Source organism: Arachis stenosperma, chromosome 2, assembly GCF_014773155.1.
Source record: "Arachis stenosperma cultivar V10309 chromosome 2, arast.V10309.gnm1.PFL2, whole genome shotgun sequence".
Classification (NCBI taxonomy): Eukaryota; Viridiplantae; Streptophyta; class Magnoliopsida; order Fabales; family Fabaceae; genus Arachis; species Arachis stenosperma.
In genome coordinates, this window is record NC_080378.1 from 107,485,547 (window position 1) to 107,511,579 (window position 26,033).

Sequence of the window (26,033 nt, forward strand, 5' to 3'; positions counted from 1 at the left end):
ATACTTAGAGCTAGTGAAGGTTATTAGAAAATGCCACAAATTAACATATAAATGCAGTTTGATTAATTAATATGCTAGTGAGTTTAACCATCCAAAAACAAAAAGAAAGAGTTATGTCAAAGACAAGAAGCTAAGGTTCATACAGTTATAAAACTTAGGGGGTAAAACCTTTTTTCATTAATTCTATGCATCGCTCTCATTTTGGTGATCACTTTTTAATGAGTTTTGTATATAAATAAGTATTTGTTGAGTTAAACTTTAACGTGGATTCTGAAATTTACATACTATACTAATTTAATTCTTGATTTATCGATTATATTGTTTGTATTTTTAAATTTGTAAAAAATTGCACCTAATTGATCACTCATCCTATTTCCAGTTAATTAGTCTGTCGTCAGCTAGTAATATAGCATTGATATGATAAATGAGTGTCATATTGTACACCATAAAAGGACGTAGTATGGTTTTTTGGCGATAAAATGCATTGAAACGACGTCGTTTGAAAATTTAAAGAATTAAACCCCCAACGTTGCTAATCACTTCATCTTCTTCTTCTTCTTTTGAACTCAAACATTCAGCACTATAAAATCTTCGTGCCTATAACTGTTACCTAAGGTTTGAACGGTGAAATTATCTGACTTGGTAGAATTTGCTCACACTCTGATCTTTGTCCGCAATCATATTCGTTGAGCGAGGAAAGGAAAAAGAGTTCTTTGCGAAACACTGAGGTAAGTCTGTACTGGATTAAAAAAAAAGTTACAGTCTTTCTATTTAGGTATACATCATTGTGTGTATTTGGTCAAAATTTTGTGTAGGTTGATAAAAAATTTTTTACTATTCATTATCTAGTCGGGTTTATGTGTGTTTTGTGGGTAATAGAGAAATTTTTTTATGTTCTGTTTTCACATAGGAAAGATGGATATTTTCTTCAATGCAATTTTATTTTGAATTGGTTGATGGCTATTTCTGAAATTTTTGTTTGTGTGTGAGGAGTTAAGCCTCAATGTAGTCCCTGAAATTGCACTCAAGCCTCATAGTATTCCCTGAACTTAAAAATTATCCATATTCATCCCTGAAGTTGCACTCCGGGACTCAGACTTGTCCTTCCGGCACATTTTGTCTACCTGGCGCTACCGGAAAGCTGAGTTGGCATCTGTCATGACACGTGGGCATTATAGAAACGACGCCGTATTGGCTATGGCGCCAAAATGACATGAAACGATGTTGTTTCACGCTGAAAGCCTCCCTCCCTTAACATTACACTAACGTATTGTCTCCCCCCTCTCAAAACACAAAACAAACACAACACAAACTGAGGTTTCATCTTCCCCGATACACTCACCAAAGGTGTCTATGTAATTGCATTAACAGCACCGATTTCAGTGGAAAACTGAGGCTCTGGAGCATCGCTTTTATCATCTCCTTCATACACAGAGTTATGAAGGTTGGTTTCTCTGAAACAGGTAAGCCAAAAATGAAAAAACATATGTGATTTCTCTATTTTTTTATATTGTTGTTAATTTAATATTCACAAAAGTTCAGTCTGTTTTTTTCGATTGTAATCTATGGGTATGAATGCATCTGTTTTGTGCTCTATGCTAGGGTTTGATCAGAACTAGGTTTCTTAGTGGTTTGGCCAACAAAGTTATAGACCGGGAGTGTTTCTTGTGTTTTGTTGACATGAAAACTTGTTCTTTATGTGTTAGGGTTTACTGCAGTTAGTTGTGGATTTTCGAAATTGTTAATGTGTTTCAGGACAATGACTATGATCAATGAAACTTTTTTTCCTTTAAATTGTAGATGGGTGATCCATTGATTACCATCATATTTCACCATGGAGGGTCGTTTATCACAGAGGCTAATGGAATTATGTCTTACAACGGTGGAGAGATTTGTGAGTTACCGGACGTTGATACAGATACACTGGATGTATTTTTCTTCCGAGACTATCACAAGAATATTAGGTATGACAAAGTTAGTCAAACTTGGTGGCTGGTGCCTAATAAGCCTTTGCAAACTGGTTTAAGAGCAATAACAGATGATAAGGAGCTCATGGAGATGTGTTACCTGGCTCAGGAGAACAAGGGGGTTATTCATGTGTACTACGAACATGGAGTATCTGAACCTGTGTATATTGAGGAAGCAGAACCAATGGCATCTAAAGGCAAGGAGCTAATGGTGATATCAACCATTTTTCCCACCCCAAACCCCACCACCAATGCCACAACCGAACCAATTCTCACCACAACACCATGCACTCCAACTTTTGAACCAAAAAAGCCTACTGATACAACAAAACCAAAGGAGCCACCTTCTTTAGTTTCTGCTGGTAACCGAAACATACCAGAAAAAATTCTCCCCAACTGACTGCAAGTCTTGGATCTAAACCCAATCCACCACCAAAACAATGGTCCAACCCAGTAAAACCAAGCCCAAAATCCCACAAAAAAATGGCCCAACCCACTGCAATTTCTAAACCATGATTGAAAGTGAAATAAACTAAGAAGGCTGTACTAAAGAGAGGCTGTAAGAATGTAAAAATAGCAGTAGCATATGGAAGGAGGCCACTGACAAGAGCTGCTACTACTGGAAATATTACAAGAACAATTCGTAAGGAAAAACAGCCCAAAACAGCCTTTGTTGCTTTGTCTAGCTCAAATGAATCCTCAGACAGCCATGACAGTGATGATAGTGCAGAGGATGAACCGCATAGGCCTAGTGTTGATGAGGTGTCCAGTGAAGAAGAGTTGCCTCTGGATAGATTAGCAGCAAAGACTAATGTGAAACTGAGAACTAGGACAGACAAGAAACCTACAAAACTAAAGAAGGCTGTTATGGTTGAAGATGATGGTCCTGTTTGTGCAGACTCAGATTCTGAGGATGATAAAATTATTTTTGGACCAATTCCTAAGTTTGGATCATCAGTTGCTCCTTATCATGATGTGCAGGATGAAGCTTATAATGATTCTGATGGTGGAGACTCATGGCACTCGGAAGAAATGAAGACTCCTCCGAACTCTGAGGATGAGTTGGAGGAAGTTTATTTAGATGACGTCTTCCCTACATTCAGAGAAGGAGGGAGGTTTGGAGAGCTTAGGCTTGAGGTTGAAATGACATTCACTACAAAGATGGAGTTCAAAGAGGCTGTGCGTGAGTACTGTATACTAGAGGGTAGAAGGATTTGGTTTAAGAAGAATGATAACGTGAGGATGAGAGCTGTGTGTAAGGATAAGAGCTGTGGCTGACTTGTGTATGCTTCTAATAATACTGAGAACAATTGCTGGCAGATCAAGACATTTGTGGATGACCACACCTGTGCAAGAGAGACAAAAAACAGACTAGCTAATAGGAAGTGGCTAGCCTGCAAATTAGTGAAGAAGCTAAGAAAATATCCGAATCTGATACACTCCGAGACTGCACAATATTTTAAAACAAAATATGATTTGGATCTAAACAAGTCTTCACTGACTAAGGCCTTAGGAGATGCTAGATCTATTATGTACGGTGATGCTGCTACCCAATATGGCATGGTGAGGGATTATGGGCTGACACTGTTGAAGAGCAATCCAGGCTCCACTGTCCCTATTGAGAACACTGAGAATTGAAGGTGGTTCTTGGAATTACTTCATCAAGACTTGAGGCATTATAAGAAGAACAAGCTGTGTTTTATCTCTGATACGGAGAAGGTATGCAATATTTGTTGTCTTTATTGGTTGTTACTTATTAAGTGTGAATCTATTATTGCTTATTAGTTGTTACCTATTGGTTGTGCTTGAACATGTTGTTTATAATCTGGGCTGCTGTTTATACATGCCGAATAATGTCCTGGGCTGATGTTTATACATGCTGCATAATGTCCTGTTTGTATGTAATAATGCTGTTTAGGAACTAGTTTGATGTCACTTACATAAGTTTAGGGACTAGTTTGATGTCACTTATAAAAGTGTAGGGACTATTTTGGTGCTCGAAAACAAGTGTTTGACAACTTTTTTTTTACCTCAAACAGGGCCTTATAAATGCAGTTAAGGAGGTTTTTTCAGAAGTTCGAAGTTTATGGCTGGCCAACCAACATGGTTGTAGACTTGGGAAAGAAACTCTGCACATGTGGTTTTTGGAAATTGAGTGGTAATGCTTTTTAAATTCTTTATTTTAATCTTATTATCATTATCAGCCTTTGTTGTTGGCTTACTGTAATTGTCTTTGTTGTTGTGTGAATGCTGTTTAAGGATGCCATGTGTGCATGTGTGTGCTACACTGGCAAGGGCTGGTAAGAGACCGGAGGAGTTTTGTCATGAGTGGTTGACCATGGAAGCATATAATAACACATATGCCTTCTATATCAATCCAATTCCAGGTCAAGCACTATAGGAAAATTCACCATATAACAGACTACAAGCACCAAAATTTAGAAAAAAGCCAGGACCACTTAAGAAAAAAAGAAGAAATGATGCAGATGAGGAGCAAAATGGGAGTAAGAAGTAGAAGACCACGATGAAAATAATTTATAAAAAAGGTCGATGTCGTTATTGTGGCGAAACAGGACACACCAAAAGAAACTGTTCAAAGAGAGATGCTGATGAAGAGGCTGCTGCAGCTGCAGAGGCTACTGCTGCACAACCTACTGGTGCTAATGGTGGTGAAGGTCAGGCTAACTCTGCTGCCCCTGTCCCACAAGCCTCAACTGAAATCAATCTTGACCTAAGTGAACCACCCTTGTCAACAACTGATGACTCTGAACAGGTTCACAAACTTAGATGACTTTGAATTTATTATATTCATATCCTTACCTAGTTTACTAACTATTTTACATGTTTTCGCTAATAGGTTTTACTCTCACCAGTTAGGCCACCAAAGCTCCCTCTAAAAAGAAAGTTTTCCAAGCATCATGAAAAAATAGCTTCAGGGAGTAGCAATCCACCAGGAAGCAGTCAACCAGCAAGGAATTCCCTAACTAACCCTATGCAAGGTGCAACACAGGGGAATGCTACAAGGCTTGCAAACTTCAAGAAGTTTGTGCCCACCTCTGGATTCAAGGCACCCAGAAACAAAAAATGAAGATTAGAATGATTATGTTTAGGGACACATGCTATGACATCTTCCACAATGTATGCTTTCTTAAACGTTGTCCTAGTGTTGGGGATTTTAGTATTTGAAACTTATGAGGTCAACATGTTAACAACTTTGATATACTTGGTGTTTTGGCTCTATAATGCCTTTTTTAGACGAAACATTACCAATATGAATTATAACTTTCTTGAATTGAGTTTTGTCAACTTTTTTGTTATATTTTGTCCTCTGTTACAGAATTACGAGTAATTTAGACCCTGTCCATTTCCATTTCGTTGAATAGAAGTGCAAGAAAAGAAGTATGCATATAATCAAACACTTTAATTTGCATTTCTTTCAAACAAAAGGACAGGAACAAGTACATGAACAACATAGGCATATAATATGCATGTCATTTTTTTTGGCTAGATACAATTGACCTTGTTGTCTATCCAACTTTAATACAAGAACACCAACTACAATCAGCAGCATGAACACAAACATCAAAATTCTCCCATTTTTAGAATCCTAATTTCAGCCCTCTAATCTACCAAATTTTCAAGCAATCTTCATCTTCCATTCTTCATTATCAACTGAATGCCTTGTTCTATCATCACATGCTATGACATCTTCCAAAACTTTATCAACTCATAAAAACAATTCATACTATTTCTTACCCACAGTCTGCACAGCCAAGAAAATTCAATTAGCAAATTTTATATTCATAAATATAGCAATCAACAACAATAATACTTACGTTATAGTTTGGACAACCCAGGAATGGTCTCCCTGGATTAGAATCCGTCCCTGACCACCGCAACACTGGTCTCGACCCGCAGCCACACCATTCTAGCAAACGCGATTCTTTATTTCTATTCATCCTCCTCATGATCCTTCCAAATGATCATAGGTTGTTCAAGCTCCCAGCTGCGTTGCTCGCGTTTGCCATAACCGTCGGGCTTCAATGATGGAGAAGACAAGAACAGAGAACCGAAGAGAAGAGAAAAGAGAGCACTGTGGGCTTCAAAATTGGGATTAGGTTTTTAACTTGAATTGAGGGACCAAATTGATTCGGAACAGTTTACTCTGCCACATTAGCTAGCCGTTGTAATGCCCACGTGTCACGAAGGATGCCAACTTAGCTTTTCGGTAGCGCCAGATGGACAGAATGTGTCAGAAGGACAACTCTGAATCTCGGAATGCAAATTCAGGGATTATATTGAGGCTTATCTCATGTGTGAGTGCCATGGTCTATTGTTATATATAAGAATGCGATGGCTATTTAGAATTCTTGTTGTTGATTGCATAGAGTTTTCATGATCTGACTTGCATATCTAATCATAATTCTACTTTCAGTTTTAAATAAAATCAAACAAGAAGAAGGATGTTGGTGAAGAAAGAGAAGAAGAATAACAATAAATTAGTCAGAAATAAAATGAAAAACTAAATAAGTGTATTTTTTACAAATCCAAAGGCACAAACTTTAAAGTTTAATTCTTCTTTGTTATTTTAATTTATGTTCAAAACTAATATATTTATTATATACTTAAAATTTAAAATTATATATTATATATTTATTAAATTTTTTATGATATAAAAAAATATATCTGTACTTATTTATATAGCTGTATTTATTAAAAAAATCTTTGTTTATTTATATTTTATAAGAAATAAAATATGTTTTTTTTGTTATCTGATAAATAAAATATATTTAAACTAGTATAAAAAAATCTCATTGGTCTCTAACTTCAAAGATAAAGATATTTATTCACAAATTTTTTTAAAAGTTAGATTTCGACACCATTTTTTTACAAATATATTTAAAAAATAAATTATTTCATCTTCAAACTTTAATAATTTTATATTAAAATGATCTTTTTTAACAATGAATTTAAAAATTTATTTTTGATACAATAATAATATAAATAATTTTATATAATATTAAATTAGATTCATCAGTTTAGATAATTTTTAAATAATAAATTTTAAAAAATAATTATTTTATGATAATATTATGATTAATTATCTGTATAAAAGAATTCTTTTAGATGACATTCCGTGAAAATTAAATTTATAAAATAAGAGTATATTCTAAAGAAAACATATAAGGCCAAGTCTCTGGTGACTATGGCTATAGTGGCTAGTAGTGGCTAAGGTTACACTTAAAAGCGTAACCTTTCACAAAAAAAAGCGTCACCTAATGGAAAAAAGTAAATTAGAGGATTTAAGAGAAGAAATAATTAATCTATCAAAATTAATAGACCAAAAATTAATGATTTTAACTAATGTCAATTGTAATGACACCGAATTCTTAAAATCAATACAAAATGATTTTTCTCAAAATCTTTATTTTACTATAAGTTTTATTGAAGGACTTCAAAAGCCCGAAAAAACTTATATTTCACATGGAGTTCCTAAAAAATGTTATCAGGGAGACAATTATCCCCATCTTCATCATACTTTTAATCCACAATTAAATTCTATAATAGATATGCTTGAAGAAATATTAGTTTCTCTAAAATTTCAGAAAAATAAAGAAAAGGAAGAGCCTAATATGATAAATAAAATTGAACAGATTCTTGATAAACATTTCCAAAAAGAAATTCCTAAGAAAGAAGATGTCCAAAATAAAATTGATACAACAAATCTAAAGATTAGACCACCTCTAAAATTATGAATATTGATGAAAAATTAGAAGAAGTTACAATGCTTTTTAAACAATTAAAAATGGCTCAAGAAGACAATCTTATGGAACAAGGTTTTCAGATTAAAGAAGAACCAGAAAATTCTGAAAGAGAAGAATATGTTTTAGACTATTCAAGTGATGAAGAACCAGTACATCCAGTACAAGTAAAGGATGAAGCTGGAACATCTGGGAATAGTAATCAAACCCAATTTAAATGGGAAACAGGTTTTGAAAATTATGCTTTCAAAAAAGGTTTTATAAGCAAAAATTCGAAATATACTAAAATACCATCTAAATACATTCCTAAAATTCAAGAACTAGAAGGAGAAAAAATGCTTGATCTAGATTGCAAAAAGAACGAAAAAGAAATTTTCGAAGATTGGATGAACTCTTTTCTATTAGAAGCTTATACAAACCCAAAATTAAATGAATTATCTGAAATGGATATCTGGAACTTCATAGGTTTCCACACTAAAGGAACCATAAGAAATTATATGTTATCAATAGATAATAAAATAATAGAAGAATTAGCTGAAAAAACAACAGCTTATGATAGAATAGCACACATAATGAGGGTTCTATACAAAGAATTTTTTGGAAAAAATGTCATAAATCATAGAAAAGAAATTTCTGAAAAAGAGTATTTAGAAGCAAAAAATCATTTGGCAAATATTCAGATATTCGATCTTTGCTATATAGAATCCTATATCTGTGAATATAGAATATATTATTATAAATTAAAAGAAGAAGATAAAAATCATTATCTTAGCATGTATATTACAAAACTTCCATATCCTGCTAATGAAATTATTATGGGAAGGTTTATAAGAGAAATAAATAATAAAACAATTGAAAATAATTTCGGAGGAGCAACATTTGCTATAAGAGAGGAAATAAAAGAACGCTGTATGCAAGAAGCTACTCAAAAAAGATTTAATAATATAATTAGAATTTGTTGTCAAGATAACGAAGAAATTCCTCAAAAATATGGTTCTAATAAAAATATTCGAAAATACCATCCTTATAAAAATATCCAAAGAAAAGAAAATATCACTTTAAAAAAGAAAATATTATCCAAATTGGAGAAAAAGAGATATTTTAGGGAAAGAAGTATCAATAAAAAACAAAAGAACTATTGCCCAAATAAAAAAGAAAACTGTAAATGTTGGTATTGTCAAGAAGAAGGACATTATGCAAATGAATGTCCAAAGAAGAAGGATAAAAAAGACCTAACTAAACAACTGGAAGTCGCAAAAACTTGTTTTATGGAACCTCTAGAAGAATCTGATAATGAACTAAAATATATTTTTGAATATGTCTCAGAAACGGACTCAGAGAGAAACTCAGGAACTGAGTAATAGCGCTACGTTTATTACTGTAAAAATTACAGAAAAATTTATTAATGCCTTCATAGACACAGGGGCAACAAAATGTTTTGCAAGTTCAAATATAAGACTTAACTGGAAAAAGTTAAAAAATCCACTAAGAATTAGAATAGCCGATAAATCTATACACAAAATTAATTTTAAAGCAGAAATGATTGAAGTCTTCATTCAAAATTACAGATTCATCGTTCCATCTATATATAAATTAGAATCTGGAATAGATTTAATTATAGGAAATAATTTCCTTAAACTATATCACCCTTTTATCCAAGAATTAACATATATAGTTCTAAAAGCCCCATATGATTCCTCTCTAAATCAAAGGGCAAAATTAATAAAAATCCCAACTACTACTATAAACGAAATTCTAAAATTCAAAATATTTTCAATTCTAGAAGAATGTTATTTGAACATATATTTTCAGATAAAAACTCCAAAAAATGACCTTGAAATTAAAATAGAAGAACTTTTAAATGAAGTTTGTGCTGAAAATCCTTTAGATATTAAAAATACAAACAAAGAATTAATAAGTATTAAGCTAAAAGTCCCTACAAGGGAAATAAATATTCCAAATAGAATTCCCTATTCAGCTCGAGATAAGGAAGAATTTTCATCTGAATGTAAGGATCTTTTGGATAAAGGAATTATAAGACTAAGTAAAAGCCCTCATGCGGCCCCAGCCTTCTATGTTGAAAACAATAACGAAATTAAAAGAGGAAAACGAAGAATGGTTATTAATTATAAAAAAATGAATGAAGCAACCATAGGTGATGCTCATAAGCTCCCAAGAAAGGATTCCATTCTAGAAAAAATCAAAGGAGTAACTTGGTTTTCATCGCTTGATGCAAAATCAGGATATTGGCAACTTCGTTTAGACGAAGAAACAAAGAAATTAACTGCCTTTACTTGTCCAACAAAAGAATCAACAGGAGTATTACTCTACGAATGGAATGTCCTACCATTTGGACTAAAACAAGCTCCAGGTATTTATCAGAGATTTATGGAGGAAAATTTAAAAGATTTAAATGAATTTGTTCTAGTTTACATTGATGATATACTAATTTTTACAAAACAAGATAAAGATGATCATCTTCAAAAATTACTAATTGTCTTAGAAAGATGCAAGGAAAAAGGGTTAGTCCTTAGTAAAAAGAAAGCTAAGCTAGCAAAACAAGAAATAGAATTTCTTGGATTAATTCTATCCACTGAAGGGAAGTTAAAGCTTCAACCAAATGTATTAGAAAAAGTAGATTTATTTCCTGATAAAATGGAAGATAGAAAACAATTACAAAGATTTTTAGGATGCATAAATTATATTTCTGATCAATGATTTTTAAAGAATATAACAGATTATACTAAAAACTTATTTTCAAAAATAAGTATAAAAAAGAGTTGGAAATGGGAAGAAAAGGATAGCCTGCAGATTCAAAAAATTAAAGAACTTTGTAAAAGTCTTCCAGAACTTTATATTCCAGAAGAAGATGACTATTTAATAGTAGAAACAGATGCTTCAGACAAAACCTGGTCAGGTTGTCTAAAAGCTAAAAAAGCTGAAAAAAGCTTGAACAAAGAAAAAGAATCACTAGATTCTAAACATTCTTCAAAGGAATTACTATGCAGATATATTTCTGGAACATTTACACCAACAGAACAGAGGTATACTACCCATGAAAAAGAAACTCTAGCAGCAATAAAAACTATTAAGAAATGGAGAATTGATCTACTTCCAAAGGAATTTACATTACGAACAGACTCAAGTTACTTAACAGGTTTTATTAGATATAATTTACAATCTGATTATAATCAGGGTCGTCTGGTAAGATGGCAAATGTTTTTATTACAATATCCGATAAAAATCGAGTACATTAAAGGAAATAAAAATACTATTGCAGATACATTGACAAGAGAATGGAGTTCATTGTCAACACAATGAATCAAGAAATCCAGAAGCTTGAACAAGAGCTTGAAAGGTGCAATCACTGTCAGCAGCTAAGAGCTCAAATTCAATCCATCAAGAAGGCCATGGAAGCCATGAAAGTAACCCAGCAGGCAACATTACCTGCTTCAATACCAATGTTGGCAACACCATCAGAGTTCAGCCAGCTAAGCGTGGTGGACCAACCACAAATTGAAAAAATTTCTGAAAATAAAACTTTGGCAGAAATAATTAAAAAATCGACTCAGGACAAAAAATATTATGTCATTTATAATGGCCCAATGAAAGGAGTCTATGATGATTGGGCCAAAGCAGCCCCATTTACTCACCAACCCAGAACTATTCACAAAGGAGGATTCTTGACAATAGAAGAAGCAAAAGAATCCCTCAGAGAATATGAAGTGCTCCACCCAGAGCAAATTCTAAAAAGAGCTGACAAAGCTCCAGCCCAAGCCCAAAGGACTCCAGTCCAAGTTCGAACAGGAATACTAAAAAATATTCCCACAAAGGCCGAAATAAATGACAAGAAAAAGGTCTGCAGATCAAACTGTAGAGAAACCCTTAACCTGATTCTAAACTGGTCTCTAGACAAAAGAGCAATATTGGGATATTATCCCATTAACAAAGAACAGCTAACAAAGCTGGTAATCTTCCCAGAGGCTTCACCCTCTGATACATATCAGTTTTTCCAATACGGATTAATCGATACAATCTTAATTTTTGACAATTTAAATATTATTAAAGAATTTCCTGCAGGTTTTATAGATGCAGTGAAAAAGTTTAAAAATATGATCGATACAAGAGAACCCAGGGATATATCCCTAAAATTTACAAGTAGTCAGCCAATTTTCAATGAAGAAGGAGAATGTCTGATCCCAGCATTTCAAGTAGTTTTTATGTCAGTCTTCCCAGGAGACTTTCAACCAATAGAACAAGTTCAAGATCTATCAATTTATAGCAACGAAGGAAGATTGGCCAGCACATTAGCAAGGGTTTTCGAAAGAGCCCAAAAAATAAACAAAGAATCCAGAACAAGAATAAACTACAAAAGCAGGAACACTCTAATTGTTTCTAGTAAGAAAAACCAAATTGAATCAAGAGAAATGAGACTCCTAGTAGATTTTGAATCAGCATTTTACAACTTTTCTGGATTATTGGAAAAGCTTCCTGACGGGATAAGGAGGAATCTATGCCGTTTACTAAAGGACAAAGAAGACCATAGGTGCCAGCTGTGCGCCTCAGAAATGTCCGAAGAAAGTAATAATGCCAAAGACCCCACCCACATGGGAAAAGAAGTGGATGAGACATCTGAGTCATCTATCAACATTATTGTGGAATGACGTAAGAGCTTACATCACAAAAGCACCAATAATGTAGTTGGTGCGAACTTAGTGCTCAGTGACGCATGCAATGACGTCACAAGAAGGGTAAGGATGGGATTTGTCCATCAGGCCCAACCATTATAAATAGAGTGCTAAGTCATTTGAAAGGGCATCAGAAATCAGAAAGCAGGAAGCTTAGAGTACTCACAGGCCGGGAGGGCAAAGAGGAAGTAGCTGAGGCGATTCTGGAGTCTGATCCATTAGAAAAATAATTCTAAGAAACTCCCCTCTGGAGTTAATTTGTAAAATCTCCCCTCTGGAGAAAACCACCTAGTGTAAAATAACATTAAATAAAAGTTCATCTCCAGAAAGGTACATCTTCATCTTAATCTTTTTATATTATGAATTACTTAGAAAATTTGGAAATAACTGAAGAATCTGATTATTATAAAATAACTGCTTTACTTGATAATGAAAAACAAGCTATTTTAAAATCAGAACTAGATCTCAAAGCAAATGAGAATTTTAAACAAAGCTTTTTAAAAGAAATTTTTAATAGAAAGAACATAATATATTATGGAAAAATGCAGTTTGAAGCACCTGTAAAAATAGAATCTGCTAATGGAGAACTTGAAATAGCTCTAATAGATGAAGAACAAATAAACGAACAAATAAAGAAAATTAAAGATCAACAAAAAAGATCTAAGATCGGATGGATTCATATTAGTGCTATCCAAGTTTTAGTAAAATCAACATATATGAAAGGAATTAATTCACCAATAAGTTTAGCAATCTGTGATAAAAGAATTATTGATCCCACAGATCAAATAATTGGAATTATTCATGGAAATTTAGCAAATGTAAATGTTAAATTTAATACCCATATTGGATATGCTATCCCATTATCTACAAAGAATTTTGATAGATCCATAAGCTTAGCTTATAAGTTTCATAGACAAAGTTTAATGGAACAAAATGACGAACCTTTTTCAATTACATATGCAATAAACTATGCATTAACCAATAGTCATCATAGCATAGAATTTAAAAACAAAGAAGGAATTTATATTGATGATTTATTCCAGAAGGTTGTTAAAACTGAAACACCAAGTCGCAAACCTATTGAAAAACCAGTTTTATTATTAAGGGAACCATCAAGAAAATCGTGTTCCTCTAGTTTTCGAATAAGAGAATCTAAAATCAATAGTCCTTTAAGTTTATCCCATTTAAAAGAAGATGAAAAAGATTCTGAAATAAGAGTTTTGACAAAAAAGATTGAAACACTAAATGAAACCTTAAAAAACAAGCTATGACAATAAATAAAGAAGAAATATATGTGTCCTATCAAAATAAGAAACAAGAACTCTTTGAAAGAGAAAATCATTTGAAATATTTAAGGTTTTCTAAAATAAATCAAAGAGCTTTCAAAGCTTTAGTATTATCTTATAACAATCTGAAAAAAGAAGTCGAAGAATTAGAAAAAATAATAGAATCTTTAGAAAATAACAATGAAGCTATAGCAGAAGATGCGAAAATTTTAATATGAAATATTTTCAAAAAAGTCTTATCTCTTTAAAAACAATTAAAAGAAATATGAAAACAAGAATAATGGCTATAGCTATAAAAATAAGAAATTTGGCAACTGAATCTTCGGATTTAGAAGCAGAAATCAAAAAGGTAAATAAGAAAATAATCAGAACAAGAAAATTAATACAATGTTTTAAAACTAAAAAATCAGTCAAAAGTTTAAAAGAAAATATTAAAAATAAACAGATTTATCGTGCTCGTAGATTGCATTATCTCCACATACAAAATATGATTGCATTACAAGCTTTTGAATCAAGAATACATGTTCAAAATATTCAAGTAATGCAACCTCTACAGGTTGAACATCTAGAACAAGAACAAATTGAATCTGAACAAGAATTACAAGTACCTTTACAAAATTCTATAATCTAAAAAGCATATAAAATGCCTGATTTAGCAAATCAAACGATACAAGATTTAAAAAATGATCTAGATCTTCAAAAAAGTCAAAAAAGATATTATGAAGTAAGATTACAGAATAGTAACATTTACACAAGAAATAGAGAAGAAGTAGAATAATTCTGTAAAAATTGTATAGAATGCATAACAAAAGAAATAGAAAAGTTATTAAAAGAAATAGAAGATTTTAATAATGCAAACCCAACTCAAGAAAGATATTTCAAAAAATAAAGAAAATTGGTATCAGAGCCAAGTTAACGATTAAGGGTAACACTTTCTATTTAGGTAACACTTTTAGTAATATGCCTTCAGATGCCAAATGGCCACAACTAATTGATAATCCTATTTGTGGTCACCATAGCCACCACAAAACATGGCCACCACAGAAGTCACCAACATATAAACCTATCACCGACACAGGTGCCCAAGAAAATATTTAAAATTGAAAAAAAAAAAAACTGCATCGCTCCATGTGCCTGAGTAAATCCAATCTGTGTCGGAGTGACTCGTGTTTTTAGGTTCCTTCATCATCATCATCATCCCATTTCCACCCAAACATTTTTATTACCTTCTTCTTCTTCTTCTTCTTCTTCTTGAACCATATTCTTAATTCTTTCTTTCTTTCCTTTTTGTTCCACCAATCATAGTTTAGAACAGCTCATATCCACAACATCGCTCACTAGATCGATCTACTCTCCAACACGGTAACTCTCAATTCTGCTCCATTTCTATCTCCTTATATGTCTTTGATTCATTCGCAAAATGCTTGCTTTTCGTTGAAGTTCTTAACTTTTTCGTATGTTTAGTGATTCATGCTCATTGTCTCGGGTACTTTGGATTCATATTGGAGTCGTGGTTTTTAATGCATTGATTGTGGGGGTGAGGGTTGGGTTTCCAATTATTGCGATAATCCCCAAGTTGGTTCCTTTTTGCTTAAATTATTGAATGCTTCATGATTCTGTCCACCTTGGATGGGAATAGTGGATTTTTTCAATTGGTTTACGATTTAACATTTTAGCTCTTGATACATGAATATGGTAGGGTTAATTGAGAAGTACTCATAATGATAACTTTGATGCCACTGGTTTAGGATGTTATAGCATTGTGGTTCAATTTGTATTTTAACTTCATTGTTTAATTTAAGATAACAATGAGTTTATGAACTCAGGTATGAGTTTTCAGCGATAGTTCGTTTGCTGAGTTTTCATTTTCCTCTTAGATTTGCAGGGTGCCAATAAGAGCTATTGTAGTATTGGTAGATGGCGCTCTCGGCTTCGAGGGCAATGTCAAAAGGTGTAGTGATAACAGTGCCTGTGTTGGTTCTTTCTGCTTTGGTGGCTGCTGTATTTTTGTTCTTCTTGTTTTCCTCTCTGTCCTCTTGCTCCTGTCCTTCAACTTCAGGCCCGCCTGTAAACCCCATCGCCAACGCCGTGAGTGTTGGTGGCACTGTGTCTGATTCTGGCAGTGGTGGCTTTACTCTGTCAACAAGGAAGGATGATGTTGAGTGGGTGAAAAATCAAATCATAGCAAACGGGCTTCATATGCATGACAATGTGCTTCGCAAGGGTATTAACCCTCGGACTAGGGCTCAGCAACTTGAGGATCTTAGACAGTAAGTCCCTTAATCTCAGTCAGTTTTATTCACTTGTGTGTTTCTGTTCGAGTATATTGTTGTTTCGGGATTGCCAGTTTTTTTTATCTCATTCATTACATAGAGTTTCAGAATGACAATTATGAGATTTGTGCCATTTCTTGTTTGCAATGAGAGTTTCAATTTGGTAGAGAGAGAGAACACTAAGGGAGACACGATATATTTAACGGTCTGAGTTGTAGGGTATGTGGCACTGAATACCTGGTTGTGTCATCTAAAGTATGGAAGATGCGAGAAATGAGAATGAGTGCATGTAGAAAATTCACTCCCCTTTCTTTTTATTGGTTTGAAGCACAATTTCTTCAAAATGAAGGAACTACAGATTGCATTTTTCCTTTTATTTTTATTTTATATTATTGGTATAGGAACTGCAGAATGTTATGTTCTTGCATTATATTTTCTTCTCAACTTGAGTAATCTTCCTTGTCCTGTCTCCATCTCAATGTTCTCTTTGCAAGATTCCAATGTTTTTGGAGCCGTATATGAAATATACTTATCAAGAAGTGGTTGCAATGCCTAGTTTTTATTTGAGCATGAATGCATCAATGCTCTTCTGGATTATGATCACTAAATTTTCATCTAATTGCAGATTTAAGGGTATATCACACTATGAGGGGGATGGATCAGATAATCACACTGCCCTTCCGTGCCCTGGGGAACTCCTTGTTGAAGAACACCATAGCAACTATGGCGAGCCTTGGGCAGGTGGAAGAGACGTTTTTGAGTTTCTTGCTCAAGCTAGTCAACTCCGACCCGACTCACAGGTCTTGGAGATAGGTTGTGGTACGCTCCGTGTTGGTTTACATTTCATCCGATATTTAAATCCTGAACACTTTCATTGTCTCGAAAGGGATGAGCTCTCTTTGATGGCTGCATTTAGATATGAGCTTCCTGCCCAAGGCCTCTTACACAAACGACCTTTGATAGTTAAGGGGGAGGACATGGATTTCAGTAAGTTCGATTCTGCCACAGTGTATGATTTGATTTATGCTAGTGCTGTGTTTCTTCATATGCCTGATAAGCTCGTGTGGATTGGATTGGAAAGATTAGCATCTAAGTTGAGACCTTATGATGGACGAATCTTCGTATCACACAATATTAAGTTCTGTTCGCGATTGGGTGGAGAGGAATGCACAAAGAGGCTCACAAGCTTGGGGCTTGAGTATCTTGGGAAGCATACGCACGATAGTTTGCTATTCAATCACTATGAGATATGGTTTGAATTTAGACGGTCAAAGGCTTAAAAATTTAGCAATTTTATAGAATGAAGCATTTGATATAGCTCCGAATTGCCTCAACTTGCTAAATGTGGTTACGATCACGAAGAAAACTCTTCAGCAATGCAATGATGTTCTTGCTTCAAGTCTGGAGAGGTGGCAGTTTTATTGCTCAGTTTTTCATCAAGTGCCTGAAATCTGTATACTCATTTCAACAATGCTAAAGAGAAAAAGGATCATCTGTAATTGGATTGAGGAGTTGACAAACCGAAGGAAATTAGTTATTTTTTGAGGGGTTTTATGGTGAAAATGGCTAGCTTGATTGGTACAAACTTTTTAGTATAGTTTCTATGTAGGTTCTGATATGATAGTTGTATTTAGCAAGCATATTATTTTGCAACTGATTTTTGTTGTGACTGAAGTGGTGCAAATTATCATGTGTAATGCTCAGAATTTTAAATACTTGTCCATTTTTTGAGGATTTATATGTTGTAACAAAAGCATTTTTGCTGAATCTTTGAAGATGCCCCCCATGTTCATCTGAGGGAAAGAGAGCCAAGAGCTAAATTGTATAGCTGAACAATGAAACTTGTAGCAAACAAATTTAATGGAATGTTTGAAAGGATCAGTATATTCTCCATACTCAAATGACAAGATAAGAGATTTTGTTGATTCACATTGTGGAAATGTCAGTAGGCAGGTAATGTCACATGTAAACAAGGGGATACAACATGCAATGTAGTAATGCTGCGATTATCATATTTAATGATATATATCTGAACAGAATTATCATAAAGATGTCGTTTTTTCATTTTTTAAATCTATACTGCAAATTTAACATTCTGAAAATATAACTAAATTCTATAGCATTGAACAAAATAAACACCATTTTACAGAATTTCAAAGTGTAAGTGCAATCTTCAAGTGTTCGAAGATTTAAGTACAATGACGTTGATAAAGAGAAAATTATAAACTTGGTAGGAAAAAGATTTAAGTACAAAGACGTTGATAAAGAGAAAATTATAAACTTGGTAGGAAAGTAAGTGCTTAATCAACTTGAATTAAGTAGTTAGTTTATTCGTTCGTTTAATTAAGTGTTTAGAGTTCGAATTTTATTATGTATATACAACAACTCATTGTTAATCGGTGATTCTTAAATAAAATTTTTATTTACTGCAAATTAATTCTTGATCTGTTAGGTTGAAAGCTTCAATCTGGTGATATAATTTTTTCCAAAATCAGTAGAAATTTTATTTGGATATTTTCGTATATAAAATTTTGAGTAGAACAAAATAAAATCAATTTAGTTACAGTTGTGTCATTTTAAACTAAATATTTCATCTACAAATTAAATATATTTCTAAAATAATTTTGGATTCTGCTTTGTTCCTTTTGAAAAGCATATGGTATTTTGATCCATAATCTCTTGTATTTTTGTGTACAATGTAGTTTTTTTTAATCAAAGACGTCCTCTAAATAAGTATGGTAAACTATGCCATTTGAGTTATAATTCATTGGCCGTACAATGTAGTGTTTTACTTTCAGTATATTTAGAATAATTTACTACTAATTTTTTATACTATAAATTTAAAAGAATTTTATATTTCCATTAACTTGTATAGTTTTATTTGCAATTGCAATTGAAATGTAGCTTTTTTTTAATTAAGAACATTTTTCTTTAGTAGTGTCTAAAGAAAAAATAAATAAAATCCCAAAAAGAAAAAAAAATGGCCATGGTCATGGACAAATAGCAATGAAAGCATAACAAAAATGGATTTCTTCTTCAATGAACAAAACCCATTTTTCTTTCTTCATTACCCTTTAGCAGCAAGCACTATACTCCATAGGGAACTAAGAACAGAGAAGCAAGGACAACCCAATAAAGTTCTTCATCATCAAATTTCATATTCAAGCCCTCTTTTCCGGTCTCACACACTGAAAGGTTCTAACTTTACTCCTTGTTTCAGCTTTTATTTCATATTACAGAAACACCCATTTTGCTCCTTTCATCTTTTCATTAGTACAGCGCAGAAAGCATCGAAGTTGTAAACTTTTCCGTCTGGGTATTTTAATTTGTCTTTTCACGGAATTAAAGCAAGGATATAGGATTGGAAATTTTGCACAGGTATAAAAACACTTGAAAATTGAGTTAATTGATTGAAGAATAATAAGATTCTTTGAATAGTGTTTGTTCATGTTATAGCTATTCCTAGCTCTCTAATGCTTAAAGTCCCTGTCATCAATTGAAAAATCGTTAATTTAGAGCATTTGGTTTGTCTTCTTGTTTGCACTGTTCCCACTAATGTTTCTTATAATTCTGTTATCTTTAGGTGTGAGGATTATGCAATTTGCTTTTTGCTTTCAACCAGAATGGCATCACACAATTACATGGCAAGCGCCAAATCTGTATCTCTTTATTGTATAAGTTCAGGAGTTTCTCAATCTGCCATTGCTGCACTCTTTTGTAAAATCAATTTCGGCCAGAAGCAATTCTCTACTTGCTGTTTCGGTTTCACTCAACCTTGTTTGATTGACAAGTTCAGGTAAGTCAGTGATGGCATTTCGATTATGCTTATGCTAGTTGATCATATGGATAATCTGGGAATATATGTGACAACTTTGAAGATTTGGAGGTTCTGTAACATATCAATGCAGCCTTGCACTCTGAGATGTGTGGTTATTTTTTTGTGCATGATTATATTATACGACTGTCTTTCTTAGTTATTTTCATTGTTTCCATGTAATTACATATTTTCTATTTCTTTAATAAAATAATTATCTATTCAATTAGAGTATCTAATATTCTAACTGTTCATTAGTGCCTACTGTTGCACTACAATCATAAGTTGAAAGTTAACATCTATCTTCACCAGAAAGATGGAATGTGTTTCATAACTTTAATCATGGTGGATTTAGTTTAGTGTAAAAATTGCTAAAAATGGGTAATATCTCTGTTGGTGTGATTACTTTATATCAGAAAAGAGTTTGGTAATTTTCAGGTAATGGATTATATCTCTTAAGACCTGCATCTAATAGTACATCCATGAATGTGATTTGAATATAGTAAGATAATCATACACTGAGAATCATGCATTAAGTCTTTGTGTTGCTCTTCAGGAGGATGACATTGTCTGTTAGAAGCAGCTTAAACGACAGTGGTTTTAGTCCTTCCACTTCTAACGGTACCAATGGAAGAACACGCATAATCCGAGTGATTCAAGAGTTTCAGACCACGTTAGGTTCGAAGATTCAGGAAGTAAAGAAAAATCTTCCGATGAAACTTCTTTCCTTCCTGGTTGGTTTTTATTGCGCTACTGCATTTGCCACTGTTATCGGACAAACAGGTGACTGGGATATTCTATCTGCTGGCTTAGCCGTGGTTGTTGTGGAAGGCATCGGCGCTCTCATGTATGGAACTTCTCTTCCATTTGTTAGCAAAGGTAGGAGCCTAATATCAATATTCAATTATTGGAAAGCTGGCCTAACATTGGGACTCTTCTTGGATTCATTTAAATATTGATTGTTTTGGTCTTTGTCACTGGTATTCGGATGTTATTACCAGGAATCTGACAAATCTGGTTTGACGAACTGCGGCTTCCTCTCACACTTATTTAAATTAAGCAGAAGTCCTTCCATGTGAGTTGGATTTTTGCAGTGATAATGACACGCAGTCTGTTCGGTTCTCCATCACAGATATGTTGTGAAAGTGTCACTTCTTGGACATAATTTAGACTGTAACTTCTAAGGTTAGCATTGCTGAAAGCCATTGCTCAAATTCAGAAGGTAGTCCATTCAAGCTGTTACGTCAGTCATCAGTATTTATGATCAGCAGAGCAATAGTTTTGACTTAGATAATTTAAGGACATTGAAGCAATCGGCAACTTCAATTTTTACCATAGATGGATACTGAGTTCTGTTTGATCAATGCTACAGTCCTTCATTCCCTTATTCTCAAGTTGGTTCATCTTGGTGTTGAATCTTTGCTGTCAGGGTTGCTGGTATTCAAGCTCTGGAAGGTCACTCTGACAAAGCAGAACAAACAAACCAAACTTTTTATTGGCTTGTGAGTCGTGAGCACAGATGATGAACCACAAATCCTTTCGCAACAAGTATGTTAGTTATTGAAACCAAGGAAACTCGATTCAGTTCTTGGCCTGGTGATTTCATATTTTAATTCTGGCACAAGATTGGCTCATGCAGTGATGTGATTGTGAATCATCTTCTTGCAAGAACTCCAAGATTGTTTGTCATCTGCTGCAGGCTCCATCAAGTAATGCAGATGATGACATATGTTGATTCACAGATTTTGTTTATATATGGTAGACTCCTGCAACATGTTTTGTAAAGGTTATATATAATGTTTAGAGAGTCTTTGCATGTCTGGTGTACATTTCGATCTTGAAGATTGTGGTCTTGTGGATGTAAATATCACCTTTCGATGAACCTCGAGTTTTGGTGAAAGTATATATGAAATTACTTTTTAGTTTAGCAAAAATACTTTTGAGCTGTAATGTCATTATTACCCTCATATTAACATTAACTAATTTATACCTCTAAAAGTAATTTTATTTTATTCAATTAAAAAAATCTAATTCTCTTAACTCATCCATGCTTTGCCAATGATGCTATTACAACAATCACTTGTAAGCTGTTAAGTAAAGAGGAGCAAGACAAAGTAACTAACTAGTCAAACACTAGGTAGTATTAATTATATTAGAACAATAACATGTAAGCAGCCTTATCTGAGTGCTATAAATTATAACTCAAAATAAGGCTCAGGGGTAAGTGCTATGATTTACCCTTATTTGTCATTACATTTTGGCAACACCAAATATAACTAATTCAAATCACTATACAAAACTTGTGTATGTTAATGTGTATGTCCAAAGATTATTGACAATGAGGACTTAACATATACAAAGGTGTTGTAACAATCTAAGTTGTGTCATGCAAGAGCAAGATATATTCATTGGGGACAGAGCCTCAAATGGAAAGCCAACTTGACCATGTCATGAATGAATTTCTACCATTAATTGATATGGTTGGCTCTAAGATGGATCCACAAGATTATTCAAACAATGGTGGAAGTTCGCAGCTGGTATAGTCAAGGTAATTTTCCAATCGTGAGAATTCAGTCCTGATATTCATTTGTTGTGCAGCTCTTCATGGAATTGTAATTTGGAAAGTCATTACGAGACTCAAGCATCAACATTGGGGCCTGGATATGCTGGTAGACTCATTATGCGCTTATCTAAGACGGGACCTCCAACAGTAAAATGATAGAGGCTTTGGTAAGTTGACCCTTCAAACCCAAGCAACTGATGTACTGCAGAAGACACAAAAAGAAAACTAATGAAAGTCTATTCCAGTTATCATCACATCAAGCATAGTGTTGTCCAAGAAAAACCTTTTCCAGGATTTCAATGTTATAACTTAATGGAAAAAAGCTATCTGAATTATCATTAAGAACATATGCATACATGGAGATGAGTTCATATTGCTAGAGCTACTATCTTATGCACATGAACAGAATTGAAAGTATCCAATGAAGTTTCTATCTGGCAAGAATACATTTTCCACAACAATCTAATGAGTTCACCCAGATGTTCAATTAGGAAATGATGTAAAAAAGGAGCATTATAATAACTAAACTACGATGCTCATCAGTGACAGCTTAATAATGAAACATTGAACTAATTGAAGTATGATGCAAAATTAGCAATGGTAACTTGATGTGAAAGTGCAACTGCTGAAGTGATGATTAGTTATCAGTAGTTGTGTAGAATTCAATTCACTAGTTCCTAGTTACTCAATCTTTGTATTAACTTCTAAGTAGCAGATGCAACGTTGATCCACACGTAACCAACAGACTGAGATTCTCAAAGTAATGGCGAGAAGGAAGAAGCATACCAGGGTCATCAAAGAAACAACCAATTCCAGTTGCTGAGATTCCAACAGCATGTGCTTCAAGGTACAATACCTGTCCAAGGACTCCAGTCTCCCAAAATAAACGAGGATACATCCATACATTCTTCTCACGCAATGTAGGCTCTAACCGAGCCAACATACCAAGGCTGAAGCAACCATCACTTGCAATCTCCTGCAAACATAGGTCGCATTAAAAAAATGGAGATCAAAATATGCTAGAGTATCAGCTCTATTTAAGCGTTTTTTGTTTCTTTTTGCAAGGGGAATAAAAAAAACTTCGTACAAAGAACACTATATATAACGGCATCAAAACAGAGATACTAACTCTACATAATTACTGTACCTCAAAACTAGTAGCTCCTAGGAGGCTTGAATAAATAAATAGAGAGAATAACTAAGTTTTGAAACCCTCAACTTCAACTTCGAGACCATTTCTCAGATTAATTTGCTGTTAAATATATTTCTAAGAGAATACAATTTGCACAAGGATTTTTATTTGAAAGCAAATACCAAATTCAGAACGCCTAACTAGCGAAAGCTATAGGTATAAAACCCAAAATTATTGACCTAAAGAACAGGGAACCATTTTCTTTCTATGACTATGTATCATAACTTAAATGGGTTGATATTTGATTAAGTTTTCAGCATTTATGAAACTCTATCATTCAATGTAACAATCTGAAAGACAAGTGAAATATTATTAATCATAATATGAACCTGATGGCACGAGAGCTGCTTGGCAAGCCGCTGACAATCAAATCTCAGGAGTTCATACAGAGGAAGCTCATTGGGACAGCCCTCTGGTTTGGCCCAGACAAAATCGGGACGCATAGCTTTCTTCAACTCGCCCAAATGATCCTCATTCCTCACCAGGAAATACAAGCCCTGAGGCAAATCCACTACTCTATGAACAAACAAAGCAGCATGCACCTCGGCATCCCATGGAAGTGCCCGATATGGCAGCGCGAGCTGCCTCCTTTGCTTTCCTCCAGGTTGGCAACCTGAAGGAAGGCAATGTGACATCATCTGATAAAATGTATCCCTCTGAATTCCTGTAACTCCATCCATATCAACAGCGCTCCTTCGCTTCCTAACCACTTGCCTCACACTATATCCCTTGTAAGAACCCTCACTATAACTGCCACTACTCTGAAATGGATCAACAAAGAACCTATCCCCTGAAGTCAAAGGCTTCTTCACAATCTCAGAAGTTCTATATATAATATCCCAGCACACATGCTCCTTGCTAAGGGAATTCGGCTTCCCTTTCCATTCCAATTCAGGAAAAGACTCCAATATAGCATTACTCAACTCCTTGTAATCCAAATCAAAACCTTGAGTCCCACTTGGATAAATAAGCATAACACAATCAGGGTGCTCAAACTCAATCTCAGGGAACTTCCCTGTAACAGCACGTGATGGAACCTCAAACTCAGGAAAGACATGGAGCCCCATAAGGTACTTCAATTCCTCACACCCTAAACCATCAAGAATCTTCACATCCCAACCAAGACCAGCAGCAGCCATAGCAACAGCACCAACAGCATGTCCAACATCATGATTACAGTACCTGAAAGCACGCTCCCCGTACTTCCAAGCCTCACGCCAGAAAATCGAAGACAACCCAACAAGGAAAGAGTTCAAAGGAAAGAACTTTTTGAAAAACCCAGGTGGGATTTTGGCCCTTACCTCCAAAGCATGTTCCTTTGGGGCATAATGACAAACACATGGTGTGTCAAAAAGTGATTCAATGGAGTTAGGTGCAATAACATAAGCCTCAGTTGGGTGAAGATTCCCACTACTCGGATTAACCCTTAAGGACCAAGTTGAAAAGCCCGTGGTTTTCCATGCCGAGAGAGCAAGAGAATCATAGAGGAACTTTGAGATGGTGGTTTTGGAAATGGGTTGTGGAGAAGGGAGAGAATGGAAGAGTGAATTGTAAAGGGGTGCATTTGCATCATCATCAGCATTGTTATCATCAGTGGGGAAATGGAGGAGGGGGAGGAGAGGGGAAGAGAGGTACCTGCGAAATGGGTTGGGCTGGTTGGCCCAATCAAGCCCATGTGGGCCCCTGGCGTAGCGGTTGAAGTGGTGCTTGGTTTGGTTGTGGTATTTGAGCACGTGAGAGAGTTTGTTTTGGTCGAGGTTTTGATTTTGTTGTTGTTTTTGTTGTTCAGTGGAAGGCGTAGAAGGTGAAGAAGACGAAGAGAATGAAGCCATAGCTTGTGATTGGAATGAAGAAGGGTTGTTAATGGAGGGAATGAAATGGAACAGTGATGGCGGAAGTGGGTTCCGAAGGAGGAGTGACATTTTTTTCCTATTTCTTTTTTAAAAAAGCGGTAACAAAAAATAAAGTGAGTTTTATTGAGGTGTGTGGAAGCTCCGAGTTCTTTGCTTGAGAATCTCAAGTCTTCCTTGGACAGTTGGACCATGCTGTTGGGGACTTTCACTTTTGCTTGCTACAGAATATTCGTTTTCATTGGAAGAAAAAGAAAAAGGTGCCTACTACTGTAAAGATGCATCTTTACAGATTTTTGTCTTTTATGGCAAAAAAGCGTGTCACTAAAAAGCGTTGCTTTAAAGAGAAAAGTGTTATCCTTAATCGTTAACTTGGCTCTGATACCAATTTTTATCAATGCAGGTTTTTGAAATATTTTTCTTGGGTTGGATTTGCATTATTAAAATTTTCTATTTCTTTTAACAAATTTTCTATTTCTCTTGATATGCTTTCTATACAATTTTTACAGAATTGTTCTACTTCTTCTCTATTTCTTGTGTAAATGTTACTATTCTGTAATCTTACTTCATAATATCTTTTTTGACTTGTCTGAAAATCTAAATCATTTTTTAATTCTTGTATCGTTTGATTTGCTAAA

At 34.3% G+C, this 26,033-nt stretch overlaps 4 protein-coding genes across 7 annotated transcripts; 3 read left to right on the forward strand and 1 right to left on the reverse strand.

The window, feature by feature from the left end:
• The first annotated feature begins 11,334 nt into the window (after positions 1-11,334).
• On the forward strand, positions 11,335-12,393 carry LOC130963424 (uncharacterized). Its single transcript, XM_057889544.1, has one exon. It carries the CDS (start codon positions 11,335-11,337, stop codon positions 12,391-12,393), a length of 1,059 nt encoding a protein of 352 aa, XP_057745527.1.
• A 2,420-nt stretch (positions 12,394-14,813) lies between these two features.
• Positions 14,814-17,972, forward strand: LOC130960671 (uncharacterized). 2 transcript variants are annotated; one of them, XM_057886121.1, is made up of 3 exons: positions 14,814-15,065; positions 15,589-15,973; positions 16,602-17,972. In XM_057886121.1, exons 2-3 carry the CDS (start codon positions 15,621-15,623, stop codon positions 17,254-17,256), a joined length of 1,008 nt encoding a protein of 335 aa, XP_057742104.1. In that variant the 5' UTR covers positions 14,814-15,065; positions 15,589-15,620; the 3' UTR covers positions 17,257-17,972. The 2 variants fall into 2 exon arrangements, with proteins under 2 accessions (XP_057742104.1, XP_057742103.1); XM_057886120.1 differs by having other exon boundaries at positions 15,581-15,973; positions 16,602-17,971.
• Positions 17,973-19,000: 1,028 nt separating this feature from the next.
• LOC130960749 (uncharacterized protein ycf20) lies at positions 19,001-21,771 on the forward strand. 3 transcript variants are annotated; one of them, XM_057886205.1, is made up of 5 exons: positions 19,001-19,171; positions 19,256-19,354; positions 19,560-19,772; positions 20,347-20,669; positions 20,792-21,771. In XM_057886205.1, exons 3-5 carry the CDS (start codon positions 19,600-19,602, stop codon positions 20,797-20,799), a joined length of 504 nt encoding a protein of 167 aa, XP_057742188.1. In that variant the 5' UTR covers positions 19,001-19,171; positions 19,256-19,354; positions 19,560-19,599; the 3' UTR covers positions 20,800-21,771. The 3 variants fall into 3 exon arrangements, with proteins under 3 accessions (XP_057742188.1, XP_057742187.1, XP_057742186.1); XM_057886204.1 differs by having other exon boundaries at positions 19,251-19,354; positions 20,347-21,771; XM_057886203.1 differs by having other exon boundaries at positions 20,347-21,771.
• Positions 21,772-21,948: 177 nt separating this feature from the next.
• On the reverse strand, positions 21,949-25,587 carry LOC130960815 (uncharacterized). The gene is made up of 3 exons (XM_057886290.1): positions 23,875-25,587; positions 23,140-23,329; positions 21,949-22,555 (listed from the first exon to the last, which is right to left on the reverse strand). Exons 1-3 carry the CDS (start codon positions 25,465-25,467, stop codon positions 22,428-22,430), a joined length of 1,911 nt encoding a protein of 636 aa, XP_057742273.1. The 5' UTR covers positions 25,468-25,587; the 3' UTR covers positions 21,949-22,427.
• Between the last annotated feature and the right edge of the window lie 446 nt (positions 25,588-26,033).

Excerpts from the sequence above, each read along its gene's own strand:
- LOC130960815 (XM_057886290.1), bottom strand. The coding sequence starts at position 25,467 with ATGTCACTCCTCCTTCGGAACCCACTTCCGCCATCACTGTTCCATTTC. Across the intron at positions 23,330-23,874 it reads AGCAGCTCTCGTGCCATCAG|GAGATTGCAAGTGATGGTTG; the intron begins GTTCATATTATG and ends CTATGTTTGCAG. Across the intron at positions 22,556-23,139 it reads TTGTTTCTTTGATGACCCTG|TACATCAGTTGCTTGGGTTT; the intron begins GTATGCTTCTTC and ends TGTCTTCTGCAG.
- LOC130963424 (XM_057889544.1), top strand. The coding sequence starts at position 11,335 with ATGAAAGGAGTCTATGATGATTGGGCCAAAGCAGCCCCATTTACTCAC.
- LOC130960671 (XM_057886121.1), top strand. The coding sequence starts at position 15,621 with ATGGCGCTCTCGGCTTCGAGGGCAATGTCAAAAGGTGTAGTGATAACA. Across the intron at positions 15,974-16,601 it reads CAACTTGAGGATCTTAGACA|ATTTAAGGGTATATCACACT; the intron begins GTAAGTCCCTTA and ends ATCTAATTGCAG.
- LOC130960749 (XM_057886204.1), top strand. The coding sequence starts at position 19,600 with ATGGCATCACACAATTACATGGCAAGCGCCAAATCTGTATCTCTTTAT. Across the intron at positions 19,773-20,346 it reads TGTTTGATTGACAAGTTCAG|GAGGATGACATTGTCTGTTA; the intron begins GTAAGTCAGTGA and ends GTTGCTCTTCAG.